The following is a 13813-nucleotide window of genomic DNA, read 5'->3' as shown; positions in this document are numbered from 1 at the left end:
TAAAATTGTATAGACAAAAAATAAAGATTATACAAATAATCAGTGAGTGTAAAGTTGTAATTGTGAGTTTTAAAAATAGTTTTAACCAGTGCTCGAATCGAATCAAGTCTTATGGGATCCTGCTATTTTCCTGTTTATCACATAGCGCTTTTATAGAAATAAAAGTGACTTGACTTCATATAAGGCTGATGAAAAATATTGGCTATTTTTATTTAACTCAATATGTCCCACTTGTCTTCCTGTTAAATTACGTCAACACATTGAACACGTTTGAAGGCAGTGGGACTTTAAAAGAATGTAATTCACGATAATTTTACCAACCAAAAATAAACATACATAAACATTTGCTAGGGGCCTACAGTTCTACAACCCTGACTTTGTATTATTATACAAATTAAAAAAAAGTTGCCCCAAGGAGGGTAAAAAGGCATTAAAGAGCAATATTTTGTATTAACATGCTTTATTTGTTTATTTTTACAATAGCACTGTGCTTTACTTCTCTATAGCCTGCAATTTATCAATTATTAAATTGTACAATACACCTTGGTTCATAAACACTTAATAAAAAGTTTCAAAAGTAAGATTATTTTATACAATTTCAGCCTGAACCAATACACAACGTCACACGCAGACAAAAACATTGGATTTTATCTTCCTTTTTTTTACATAAACCTATTTTCATTCTGTGAAGTAAATGAAAACAAAAATCCCTGCAATTTCCCTGCAAATATTGTCAAATTGCAGTAGGCTAACTTCAAAGAATTACGCATCAGACTCAAATAAGTAGCATACTGTTTATATACGGCTATCTATAATTATGAAAATATTCATAACGGGAATATTTCAGACGACTCCGGCCTTGCAGTCATTTTATGTTGTGTAACAGAGCATTGAGAGCAATGCACTTTAAAAATTCCTCTCCGCGCAGACGCCTCTTCTAATCATCCAATCAGAGGGCGAGGTGCCGCAAACGCCTTCGACATGTCACAAGAGTTCGGACGTTGTCATCAGCCATTTTGTGTGTGGCATGAGCGAACAAATTTACTTTAAAATTGTAATTTAAAATGTCATTATTCGTTTTTTTCCCATATTTTGATCATATAATCATTGATGTATGTAATTGTGTAGTATAAAATGATTATTGACTTTATTGTGGGGTGAACACAGTCAAAGACATTATGCTACATAACGCAGAGTCCCTATGGCAGAGTCAAGGCATTATGAAACACACCCACACAAAAGATGGAGGGTGCGTTCTTCCAATGTGTGCATGTGACACGTTCCTCCAATAGTTGAATATAAATAGTGTTACCGACAGTAGACGGGGAAATCATCTGATCAAAGGCTGTGAAGGTAGGATTTTTAAGTAATGTTTTTAGTTTGACTGCACGGCGAATGGAAACAACAGCTAAATGTTGTAAATCTAAAATATAAGCAAAATAGAAGATTTTGAAATCTGTATGTGTCTAATATGAGTTGTCGTTGTGTAACAATGCGTAGACTAGACACTTATGCAATGTAAACAACTTTCTAAAGGAAAAATAATAACTGATACAGTAACCCCTCACGATTTTACAGTATTTATGAAATAAAAACATAAGCTAAAAACATGTATTTAGTACTTTGTGTAAAAATGTATGGAACGTAAAACCAACATACAGATAATTACCACTGGAAGTATTAAAAATGACAGCGAAATAAACTTGTGTGAACACTGCTATAATGTTGCTGTAACACTAACATGTATTGTTACATTTTCAGGTCTGAAAACACCATGGCATTAAGAACAGCTTTATCACGCCTGCTGTTGAACTCACAGCGATGTTCTCTGATCTCTGTGTCCAGGGCCCAGGGCTCTTCAGCACCTGCTGCATACGGTTAGATCACTAATTCACCACAACTCAACCATAACTCGGAATGATAATTTCAGTTGTGAGGACAAGAAAAGTAGACAAAACAGGAAACTTTTCATAGCAAACTTATAACCAGTGGCATCATCTAGCCCCCCATGACAATGTGTAAATGCATTGCGGGATCATCAATACATTTAAAAAATATATATCTCTGTAAACTAAACTTATTTGACATTCCTTAGGCTAATTTTTTTTATCTAATGACACAAAGTTGGAGAATATACGTGTCCTGATGTTAAAGCTTAGCATCTGCTTGATTGTGCTAATAATACCCATATCCTTTATTTTTCAGAGAAAGAGGAGCAAGTGAAAATAACAGCAAAAAGACGTAAATATATTTGTTTCATATTTTTGAATTTGTATTGTTTGAATTTGACATCATGTACTGTATTTGAGCTGAAAAAAAAAGCTTTTTGATTTATAGCTAAGGTGCATTTTAACTGGCGAGATGCTTTGGATCTGGAGGGCCAGCTCACAGAAGAGGAGATCATGATCCGAGACAGTTTCCGCACATACTGCGAGGAGAAGCTCATGCCCCGCATCCTCATGGCCAACAGGAATGAGAGTAAGTGGAAGAGATGGATCAGATCAGCTGTCGACAGCCTTCATGCATAATTAAAGGGATAGTTCACCCAAAAATTAAAGTTCTGTCATCAGTGACTTGTCCTCATTTCGTTCCAAACCAATAAGACTTCCGTTCATCTTCGGAACATAAATGAAGAGCTTTTTTAACGAAATCTGAAAGATTTCTGTCCCTCCATCAAAAGTTTATACACCAATAACTCTGATGCTTCAAAAAGTTCATAAAGAGAACGTAAAATAAATCCATGTGAATCGAGCGAAAATACAAGTTTTCCGAAGAGATGTGATCTGTTATATGATTAACAGATTTAATTCAGGCTATTACTCGCATATAAACATTGATCAGTGAATGTACATTAAGCATTCAAATTTGGTAAAAGCATGCTTGCTTAAAGCACAATAACTAACAAGGTTTGTTCTTATGCGTCAAGCAAGTTTGGTTGAGCTTCCGTTTATCATATTGAGTGCTCTGTGTTTACTGATCAATGTGTATATGTGAATAAAAGCCTAAATTAAGTCTGTTCATCATATAAAGTGATTGTGTCTATTCAGAAGACTTGGATTGAACTGCTTGATTCATATGAAAATTCAGATTTCATTAATTATTAGTGTTTTGATGATGAATAAAAGTTTGGAACAGCATGAGAGTAAATAAATGATGAAATTGTTCACCTAACAATTAAAATTTTTGGGTGAATTGTCCCTTTAATTCTTACCACAGAAACTTTTTATTTTATTTTATTTAAAATGCCTAAAATTCAAATCTGTGGCTGTGATTTCTTCAGATTTCCATCGGGAGATTGTAAACGAGATGGGAGAACTTGGTGTCCTTGGGCCTACGATTCAAGGTAAAAACAGGTGTTGAAACCACAAACCACAGTCTTCATTAACTTAAGAGCTTGTGTGTACAGCTTACATGTGGCCTTCATTTTGTTGCCCGTAAAAATGCCTGTGTAATGTACAGTGTCTGATGTGTTTGTGTGGAAGGATATGGCTGTGCTGGCACTAGTTACGTGGCCTACGGTCTGATCGCCCGAGAGGTGGAGAGAGTGGACAGTGGGTATCGTTCAGTTATGAGTGTCCAGTCCTCGCTGGTCATGCACCCTATAAATGCATATGGAACAGAAGCACAGAAGCAGAAATACCTGCCTAAACTAGGTTAGTCAACTGCTAAAACTGCGTGTCGATGCATTGATCTGCTATAAAATGATTTACATAGTTCAGCGTTCCCGTGGTCATGAAGAAACCGTAATATCAGTCATTTTAAAACTGAATTTAAAATAATAATTTATTAATTTCACTGACTCGTAAAATAGTGTAAAGTAATTTTGTACATCCTAATTATTCAGTGGTTAACAGTGACTGGATAAATCACAAAAATGCATTCAAAATGTCCCCACATTTATTAGTTGCCCCGTGTAATAGTGTCTAATTTTATTAAAAATGTAATTTATGTAATATATTGTTTTGTGCCTTTCATTCTTCCCAGCTCTTGGAGAGATGCTGGGCTGTTTTGGACTTACAGAACCAAACCATGGGAGTGACCCTAGTGGCATGGAGACCAAAGCCAGATACAACCCCTCCAGCAGGACCTATACCATCAGCGGGGCAAAAACATGGTAAATGCCACCGAATAGTTTGCATAGTTCAGTTTAGTCAGGACTCCGGAGTCTTGCCTTGGACATTTGGACTGGAGTTAATATCACCAAAATTTTGCTTGCTAAAATGTTTTAAAGTTCTGCAATGTCCAGTTTCTAAATGATTTTCAGAGGATGAATTTTGAATTTAATGCTTTCGAATGTATCACGCTATAATAAAACATTCATTTTGTAAACTTGATCGATAGAGTCGTCAACAGCCTGGAGTTGCACAACGCGTCAGTATTTTATGTAAGGGTCAGATCATTGCACGGTTTCTTATGTAAGAGATCTCATATGAAGGCTGTGTACCAATGTCCAGATTTAGATTTTGTAACTTCACCCTCTACTGGGTATTTGTCCCTTGCTGGTTTAGGAGGATACTGAAATCTGCTGACCATCTGTTTACTTAATAAGTCTATATTGTGTGAATCTGGCTTGAAGTCAGAGATGTTTCTGTCTGAGCAGATTACATTTACAGGTTACATTTAATCATTTGAAGATGCTTTAATCTAAAGCCACAGTAGTACCGCAATGTGAGTTTCAAGTATAAACTAGAGCTCTGAATGCCTTCATTTAGCAATATAGTCCAATGAGCTATGTGTTATCAAATATTACAATGAAACTTAAATTAAAACATTTTTGTTATCTCTAAAATAAGCATAAAAAACGGAAATTAAATAAAAAAATTCTAAAATAAAATGATATTGTCATTATCATTGTGATCTACCAGCGTCAGTTTTGTCACTTCACTGCCATTCATAAATCCTCTCCCGTGGCCTCATGGGATAGTAAAGTGTCACACTTCATAATCTCGCCGGAAGTAGTTGTTCATCCGGGTACTTCTTGCCTACTCTTTTATGAGTACTGTGAGTACAACTTTTGTCACATACTGTTTTTGGTGTACTATATAGTAGGGAAGTATGCGTTTTCAGATGCAGCCAAGGCAGAATATCCTTCTCCATTGATTTTGTTTTGGTTCTTGTTCAAAGCGCTACTTTTCTTCTTCTATACATCCGAGCAAATGTCCTGTAAATGACACGACTCAGTGCTGCCCTCTGACAGCTGGTAGTGTATAAAAAAGCAAATGTACTGCACATGCGTCAAACACGTCCATCCAGAGAACTGAATTCAAAACTATAACAAGACATTGCACCACATACATTTTAAACACACAGCACAGGTGAATGATAAGCCTTCACACCAACCCTTTTTTTTTCTCTGAGCAGGATCACTAACTCCCCGTATGCTGATATCTGTGTGGTCTGGGCAAAATGTGAGGATGGCAAAGTGAGAGGGTTTATCCTGGAGAGAGGAATGCAGGGATTGAGCACACCTAAGATAGAGGGCAAGTTCTCCCTCAGGGCCTCAGCCACTGGGATGATCCTAATGGATGAGGTTGAAGTGCCAGAGGAAAACCTGCTGCCTCATGTGTCTGGCCTCGCTGTGAGTATGTTTGTTACTATTATTAATAGTGCATACTAAGCCTCACTAGTAGTCCTGATCATACATCTGATCAAACTTCCAACCCTAAGTATGAAGACGGCATATTCCCTGGCAACCACACTGATACATGGTTCATTTTAATCAGCTGATACACTGATGCAGTTATATATGTTGTTTTCTGTAGGGTCCCTTTGGCTGCCTGAATAATGCCCGTTATGGCATTGCATGGGGCGCTCTGGGTGCTGCGGAATTTTGTTTCCATGCTGCCCGCCAGTACACCTTGGACAGGTGAGCGGATTAGCAAAAGGTTATCAAATTAACATTTATAATCATAACGTTCAAAATATTAAAAGTGCAATGGAGAAAATGCCTTAAAATTGTATTTCCATATGAAGTATTTGTAGAACTATATGAATGTGTTGTGCAAAATTCCAACTGACTTGTGCATATACTGCATGAAGAGTAGTAGCAATGTTGAAAACAGTTGCTTAATATTTGTGTGGAAACTTTTTTTTTTTTTTTTTTTTTGGGGATTCTCTGATGAATATAGAAGTTTAAAGAACAGAATTTATTTTAAATTGAACTATTTCATAAATGTCTTTACTGACACTTTTGATCAATTTAGTGAATCCTTTCTGAATAAAAGCATTAATTTCTTTATAAAAAAAACCACCACAACAAAACAAATCTTACCAAACTTTTGAAACAGAAGTGTATTTGAATTATTTTCCCATTGTAGAATCCAGTTTGGAGTCCCACTGGCCAGAAACCAACTCATGCAGAAGAAGATGGCAGACATGCTGACTGAGATTACGATCGGGCTGCAGTCCTGTTTACAGCTGGGTAGACTCATTGACCAGAAGAAGTGAGTCTTCCGTCTCTGTCTTTATAAGTGGTTTAATGTATAACAGGTTATGTAAAACATTTCAATGAGTGCAGAGCTTGTCAGAATACACCTCGGCTGTCTAAAAGAATCCTGTAGCTCACCGAATCTTCTCGCACATTTCTCCAAAAGGCAGTCGCCAGAGATGATCTCCATGCTGAAACGTAACTCCTGCGGTAAGGCCCTGGACATCGCCAGGCAGGCCAGAGACATGTTGGGAGGAAACGGCATAGCAGACGAATACCATATCATACGCCACGTCATGAACCTAGAGGCTGTCAACACATACGAAGGTGAAAGGAGAAGGAAAAAAGTTTTAAAGTGCCTCTATAATGCTATTTTAAAGATTCCTCATTTTGGTTTGGAGGTCTCCTACAATAGGTTTACATGCATCCATGGTCAAACAACACTTTAATTTTCTCATAATATACATTGCAGCATCACCCCTTTTCTCACAGTGTCTGAAATGGTTCAATCAAGGATCCAGTCTCTCTAAACCCTTCCTTTCCGAGAGCCTACTCTGCTCTGATTGGTCAGATGGCCCAGTCTATTGTAATTGGTCTACTGCTTACAGCATGTGTCTGAAAGAAATGTCCATTATCATCTGAATTTCAGCTCTGGAGGATTTCTCAGCACTTGCATACAAACAGAAACAATGAGAACAGAAACGTCTGTTTTGTCGTATCAATTCGAGCCAGAGTCGTCATCCTATGGAAGTGCAACACAACCCTTCCTCAGCTACAACTACAGTGTTTGAGGGGCAAAGTAGACGTTGTTCGTGGGCAGCCAATGAAGACTATATGCTGGCATTATGCTAGGCTATGCATATTACTGACGGCTCATTTCAGGCTGTTCAGAATCAGTTCTTTTGGGGAACAATAACTCCATTTATCGTGCACTTTGATCTTTTGCAGACTTTTTACATTCACAAACAGCTATTTTACACACTGCATGAAAGGTAATATCTGAGAAAGCATAATAGGGGCACTTTAAATGAAAGCTATATATTTGGCCAGCAGAGGTCAGAATAGGCTTAAAGCAAAGATAATGAATGACTGTGAGAGGGCATATTAATAACACAATATTTTGCTTTTCACAGGCACTCATGACATCCACGCTTTGATCTTGGGCAGAGCCATCACTGGACTCCAGTCTTTTACTGTTGGGAAATAAACCCATATTTCTCTCTTAACATGGGTATAATGGACTTTTGCGTCTGTCTCTGCAATAAGGGAAACTCTTTATCAACATCCATCCATAAGTGCTTCTATATGCGCTTAAATCTTTTGCTTAGTAAATGGGTCCAAACTCACATCTGCTCTCTCTGTGGTCACATGCATGTCTGCAAAGGTAAATATATCTTCTCTAGGGTACTGGTTTGACATGCATTAATATGTCATGTTACAAAGACTGTTGCATTGTGAAACGGTTCATGATCTTGTCATAAAATGAATTATTGAAAACCATTTCTCCACATTATTCATTTGAACTAAATGAGAACTAAACTATAAGAGATAATTAATAGCAGTTTCAAAATACAACTTTTTAGTTAAACTTTTAAGTGCTTGCACTTTAGAGATCCAGTGTGACCCGCTGATCATTGTCAATGACTCTTGTTAATTTTGTTGTATTTATTAAATAAAGTGAACATCACAGGGCATTCATTCTGAATGCATGGGCAATGCATTCATTCTCATCATATGCATTCATTCTGAATAAAATCTCATTTGTTTTATGAGTGTTTTATATTCATCTGTGGGTACATAATGTTAATAAACAGTTAAACATCATAGTTTTTGTATTTATGTCCATTTTAACTAGTATCAGCCAAAAAAGTTAGATTTCCTCAATTATACAGCTAAATATACTTTACTATTAAATAGCTAATAATTTTACATTAGGCTATATAGTATCTACCAGATCATTCGGAAAAATAAAAGTATATTTAGAAAACTATATTTATTACCCAGACTCTCAGCCAAAAAAGCTAGATTTCCTCAATAACACCATTTAATTACTAATAACTCTGCATTCAGGTATATAGGCCTACTGTAGTATTTACCAGATCACTTGAACAAATAAAAGTAGAAAACTATATTTATTATCCAGACAATTCCTCAATAACACTTTAATAACTAATAATTCTAAATCCGGCTCATTAGAAAACATAAAAGTATATCAACTACCCAGAAAAAAAGCTAAATTTCCTCAATAACACTTTTAAATGACGCATTATTCTACATTAGGTTATATAGTATTTACCAGATCATTACAAAATAAGAAAATTATATTTACCAGATCCTTAGAAAAGTATGCGTGAGAATGTTTCTAATCTCCTATGTATCTGTGTCTTATGCTGCCTACACGTGCTATTGGAATTATCCTAAATACTTGTTTCCTATTAAAAAAAATGGACGAACGCCCTCTCAAGTCAAAATTTGAATGCGATGAGCTCGTAATCACGACTTCAGAAGAGGGAAGTAGGACATTTCCGATAGCACATAAAGGCAATTACAGTATAACATCTATCTAGAGCAGAGCACGATTCCTGGTTGACCTTGATTGACCCGTGCGCGCGCCTTGATGAGACTTAAGTGATGACGCGTCAAATCCACCAATCGTCTCGCTGTCCGAGAAAAGATCATGACCGGTCGATGGTGTGAGATCTTCAAAACTCCAACACTTACATCACAGTCCATCTGCCCATCTAATCAGAAAAACTACTTAGGAGAATAGCTGGTTTGAAATCGCGTTCTTGAAAGAGTGCACCGCTTGTTTTACGCATTAAACTTCAGTAGCCTACTAATAATTTATTATTTTATTATTTCATTATGCGCCGCGTCTACTCACCGACAGATAGTTTCCCGTAGCCTAACTTAAACTGTCTGGAGGACAAGCAAGACACATTTTGGAAGTGGAATATATATTTGTTTCTTCTTTTGGTGAAATTACAAGCCGTGTTCGACAATGAACCATGTGAATATGAGCAAACTGAACGCCTCCATCTACGGGGATCACGGGTCTCCGTATGGGGCATTTGAGTCTCCGCTGTATAAGACCTACAAACCTCCAGCCCGAGATCTCATCCAGCTCCCCAAAGCCTTCCTCTACCTGATGATGGCCGCGGTGGTGGTGGTCGCTGTCGCTTATGCCATTGTGGGACATTTAATTAAAGACCTCGTTTATGACATCTTAGGTAAATATTGCTTTGATTAGCTTGCTGTTAAAAGTGGTCGACAAGTTAGCAGATTTTGCTTAAGTAATGTGGTTGTCCAGTAGTCATGGTGATAAAGTAGGCTATACAAATGTTATAATTGTTTAATTATTATAATTGTTATTATTTATTTCAAAAGATTACACAAATTATACAATAAATATAGTTCAAAATTCAGCTAAACTGTAATGATTGAAATGATTGAAGTTAGTTCTGAGAAAATGCTTTGCATCGTTTGTTTGCAGATACAATTTGATTTTAGTTATTTGATATTGATGTAGTTATTATTTTAAGTGTGCTATTATATCATCTTGCCCAGACCTGATATATCTCCATTAATATCTCCAATAAGCATATTATGCTGAAAAGGGTGATTTTCTTTTATGTGATGCAATTTCCTTCATTTAAACATACTGTCTAAAACATGACTGTTTAGTTTGTGTTCATGTGTATAGTTTAATTTATCAGGCATGAATCATGAGAAAAACACAGACCTCAGATGACATAACGTCTTCAGTTAGAACATTGTCAGGTTGTATTTAAAAAAAAATTCTTAATATGGCTAATAAATAGTATATTGCTATAAAATGAAGCTTAATTTAGGACCATTGACATCTTTGCATTGTGATTTTATTTTCATGATACTTGGACACCTTCCCCACAGTTCTCATTGTCATCATGTAAAAAGAAAATATGAAGAAAATAAATAAATAGATGTAATGTATTTATACATAACATTTCTACATAATTTTTCCATTGTAATAAAAAAAAAAATCTGTATTACATTAATGAGAAAAACAACATCTTGACACATTACAGTAATGCAAATTTGAGAAAAATGTGCTCTAAAATAGGCTTCACTTTCTTATTTATTTTTCTGTTGACATTTTTCTTGAGATTCACACATATATATCCCTGCTGTGTATTTTACGTGTGTTTTCAGAGTGGGCTTTGGGTCCAGACGAGGAGATCTTAAAGGCCAGCAGTGAGGCAGGTGATGATGGTTCAACGCACATGCCACCAGTCCTCACACACTCCCACCCTAACGCCTTCCACGTTTGGGATCAGGATGATGTGGTCATCCCCCTCTCTCTGGACCTCAGCCCCCAGGCCAGCCCTCTTCTGGCTGCCATCCCATTTATCCCTCACTTCTTTCCCTCTCCTCACAGTGTGCTCAACAGCCCCGCACTACCCCAAACTCATTCAGGAGAAAACAGGAGCCCCAACAAGACCCCACATGAGGCCTATGTCTTTCCTTGACCCAAAATTAGAGGACATAGCTCCACTCTCTTACACGTATCATTCCACGAGAGAAGAGATGGGACTGATAAAGTTTGAACAATGGCTCACTCTAGATTGCAGTCTAAGACCAATTCAGTCTTCAAATAATAGTTCACCAAGAAATAAGAATTTTAGGACTACCATTTTCCATAAAACAAAAGATTTTCCTTTTTGGATGAAGGTAACACTTTATTTTGATGGTCCACTTTAGACATTCTACTAACTATAAGTAACTTTGCAACTACATGTCAACTTATTCTACTAATCCTAACCCTAACATAACATCTACTAATACTCTAAAGACAGTTGGTTGACATGTAGTTGCAATTTAATGAGAGTTACTTATAGTTGAATGTCTAAAGTGGACCACTGAAATAAGCTTAAATCCCTCTCTTTAATTAGATGAACTGAAAAGTTTTGTTTTTCTGTTCAACGCCCAATGAGAGTGTTGTTGGTATTTACCACTGTACCCCATGCTTTTCAATTTGACTGCAAAAGCCGGGCCTTGTCCTGTGGAGCATGTGAGGATGAGTAGCCTGTTCTTAAAATAAGTGCTGTTGACCCTAAACGACCTCAATAAGCGGACAGCCATGCTAGTCCAAGCCGCATTACCTGCCCGGTAAAATAAGGACAGGGTGAAGACACTGCACGATCACGTCTGTAGGATTGTGCCAATTCAGGAGCAGCCTTCATCCTGAAGCCAAAATATATCCTCAGAACATGTTTGAACTGTTGGATCATTCAGTTCAACTCAGGATAACCAGCATTCTGCAGTTTATGGATTTGCACAGAAGGCCTATTTGGAAACAAGTAATACTAAAACTGTGGCCAGTGAAACTGGATTGGATTCGGAATCCAACATCTTATTTACAAGGTGCACTAAGCAAAGGCTCTGTTTACACCTGGTATTAAGATGCGTTTTGGTCAACTGGATCACAAGTAGACGAGGGAGACACATTCCCTTTTACACCTGGTGTTTTAATCCGTCTCTTTTGTCCACTTTCAACCACTTCTGTCCTGATTTCTTCGAGGGGAGGGTCTATGGGCGGGTAAATGTTTCAGATCATTCGATCCAATGGACAAAATAAGCTCACGCAATTTACATATGCGACCGGAGACGATGGAAAAATATACAGAGAGCATCAGCTTTTGTTTCTGCTCTGACGCTCAGGAATGGTGGGAGAACATTGTGCTTGGTACATTTTTCTTCTTCAAACCAAACTTGGGTCCAAGTTTAAATCCCGTCTGGGGATTTAAGGTCAACAGGCTGAGAGTAGACTGTCTTTTGTGGCTGTTCGTATATATACATGCACTCTTTTCCATGCATCTGTGTCGCTCCTATTTCATGTCATGCTAAGCTTTGGCACCATTCGAGGATCAGCTTAACTGACTACCTGTTCAAGAGCAAGAGTTAAAGTGTTAAGTAAGGATGTTATCAGATTACACTCCCCTTTTTTGCCCTGTGAGTTAAACCTGAGCGGGAAACAGTGACAGATTTAGCAAATCACACCCTCTCACATTTTATACATTTCTATTTATAGTGTTGGATGTTTTTTTTTTTTTTTTATGTTGTCTATGTCATGGTTTTCTCTCTTGTAGAATTCAAGTTATTTTATACATATTTACGAAAGTTTTCTGTATAAACACTCTGTACTTGTTAATCTTTGGACTTAAATGACATTTGATTGCTGGTGACCTCACTGGTTCCCCTGTTTAGATAATTGTCGCTGACTGTTATCATCAAACTGCATTTATCAAACTTGCTGTGATGTTGAATATGCTCATATACTTGATCTCATTCAAAATATAATTTATTTTATTTTCCTGTTGTTAATCGATTTTAATTTAAGGATTCAAACAAATGACCTCTACAAAACCTTTTCTTTGTAGTGAAAGAATATAGGGACCAAATGTGACATGGGTTGGGGATAATTATAAAGCAATATAATGGTTAAGGACAATTAAACCTATTAGTTACCGGTAGTAGTTCATACTTATGTCACAGGCAGGAAATCACCCTGTAGGTGGGCAGAGAAGGCTTAGCATTACACTAATACTTAAGAGCCACTTAAAACTGCAAATTGACCCGATCACCCTCCACAGAGTTCAGACCCTTATTAGCCAAATGGCGGTTTAGTGCAACAAAGAACAAAAAGCTACAAGTAATTTTGAAGAACTGCTCAAAAAGTAATTTATGGAAAATAGGCATCATGAATGTTTAGTTTCACATAAATGTCTTTTTTTGGCCTAGATATTGGTTGTAGCGAAAACATCTTACACATACAAAATGGCTTCCTTTCAAACCCCTTGAAAGGCTTTACATAATGCTAAAAGCTAAATTAAAAGGGGCCGCACATTGTAAAGGACTTTGCCAACTGTTAAATCAGGGTTTTGGAAATAAAGATTTGACCAGATTGAATTGAGGACAGTCACAGCATGTGCAGAAAGAATTAGGGCTGGCGACCTGACTGCCAAGTATATTATGTGAAGGCTGGGATTCATCGGATTAAATCATGAAGCTTAAATCACACCATTCTTTTAAGCACCATTCCCCTAAACAAAGATAGGCTATATAATGCAACATGTTAGAGCCAAACTGTAGGTTTCTTTGCAAAAAGTCCCAGATTTACACAATTTCTAATTATGTTGTGAAGATCAGCACCCTTCACTGAACAAAAACAAACCTCAAGATATGGCCCCCCCAAAAAGTTTTGAATATTAGAAGCAAAAAAAAAAAACATATTCAATATTCTAGATGAGTCTGGCTTAAAGGTGACAGTAAAGCATGTGCTAGTTTAGATGAAGGAAAAGGAATTTTTCCCAGATTATCAGTAGTCACTTTCAATCAGCTATGATT

The 13813-nt window shown here is 36.9% G+C and overlaps 2 protein-coding genes across 2 annotated transcripts; both read left to right on the top strand.

The window, feature by feature from the left end:
• The first annotated feature begins 1225 nt into the window (after positions 1-1225).
• On the top strand, positions 1226-8251 carry gcdha (glutaryl-CoA dehydrogenase a). Its single transcript, XM_082189827.1, has 12 exons — positions 1226-1353; positions 1762-1877; positions 2206-2241; positions 2338-2478; positions 3281-3343; positions 3483-3653; positions 3985-4114; positions 5362-5578; positions 5763-5866; positions 6318-6443; positions 6594-6754; positions 7561-8251. The coding sequence occupies exons 2-12, from the start codon at positions 1775-1777 to the stop codon at positions 7632-7634; spliced, it is 1326 nt and encodes a 441-aa protein (XP_082045953.1). The 5' UTR covers positions 1226-1353; positions 1762-1774; the 3' UTR covers positions 7635-8251.
• A 114-nt stretch (positions 8252-8365) lies between these two features.
• On the top strand, positions 8366-13745 carry LOC309513798 (uncharacterized protein). Its single transcript, XM_082189837.1, has 2 exons — positions 8366-9657; positions 10619-13745. The coding sequence occupies exons 1-2, from the start codon at positions 9429-9431 to the stop codon at positions 10933-10935; spliced, it is 546 nt and encodes a 181-aa protein (XP_082045963.1). The 5' UTR covers positions 8366-9428; the 3' UTR covers positions 10936-13745.
• Positions 13746-13813: the final 68 nt, after the last annotated feature.

The sequence above is a fragment of the Leuciscus leuciscus genome (genome assembly GCF_965113295.1).
Source record: "Leuciscus leuciscus genome assembly, chromosome: 14".
Classification (NCBI taxonomy): Eukaryota; Metazoa; Chordata; class Actinopteri; order Cypriniformes; family Leuciscidae; genus Leuciscus; species Leuciscus leuciscus.
This window is presented reverse-complemented; position numbering and strand designations above follow the sequence as displayed.

What these genes read in the sequence shown, in the direction of transcription:
- gcdha (XM_082189827.1), top strand. Translation starts at nt 1,775, where the DNA reads ATGGCATTAAGAACAGCTTTATCACGCCTGCTGTTGAACTCACAGCGA. An exon ending in GAAATACCTGCCTAAACTAG is followed by an intron (nt 3,654 to 3,984) that starts GTTAGTCAACTG and finishes CATTCTTCCCAG; the next exon opens with CTCTTGGAGAGATGCTGGGC. An exon ending in ATCAGCGGGGCAAAAACATG is followed by an intron (nt 4,115 to 5,361) that starts GTAAATGCCACC and finishes TTCTCTGAGCAG; the next exon opens with GATCACTAACTCCCCGTATG.
- LOC309513798 (XM_082189837.1), top strand. Translation starts at nt 9,429, where the DNA reads ATGAACCATGTGAATATGAGCAAACTGAACGCCTCCATCTACGGGGAT. An exon ending in CCTCGTTTATGACATCTTAG is followed by an intron (nt 9,658 to 10,618) that starts GTAAATATTGCT and finishes GTGTGTTTTCAG; the next exon opens with AGTGGGCTTTGGGTCCAGAC.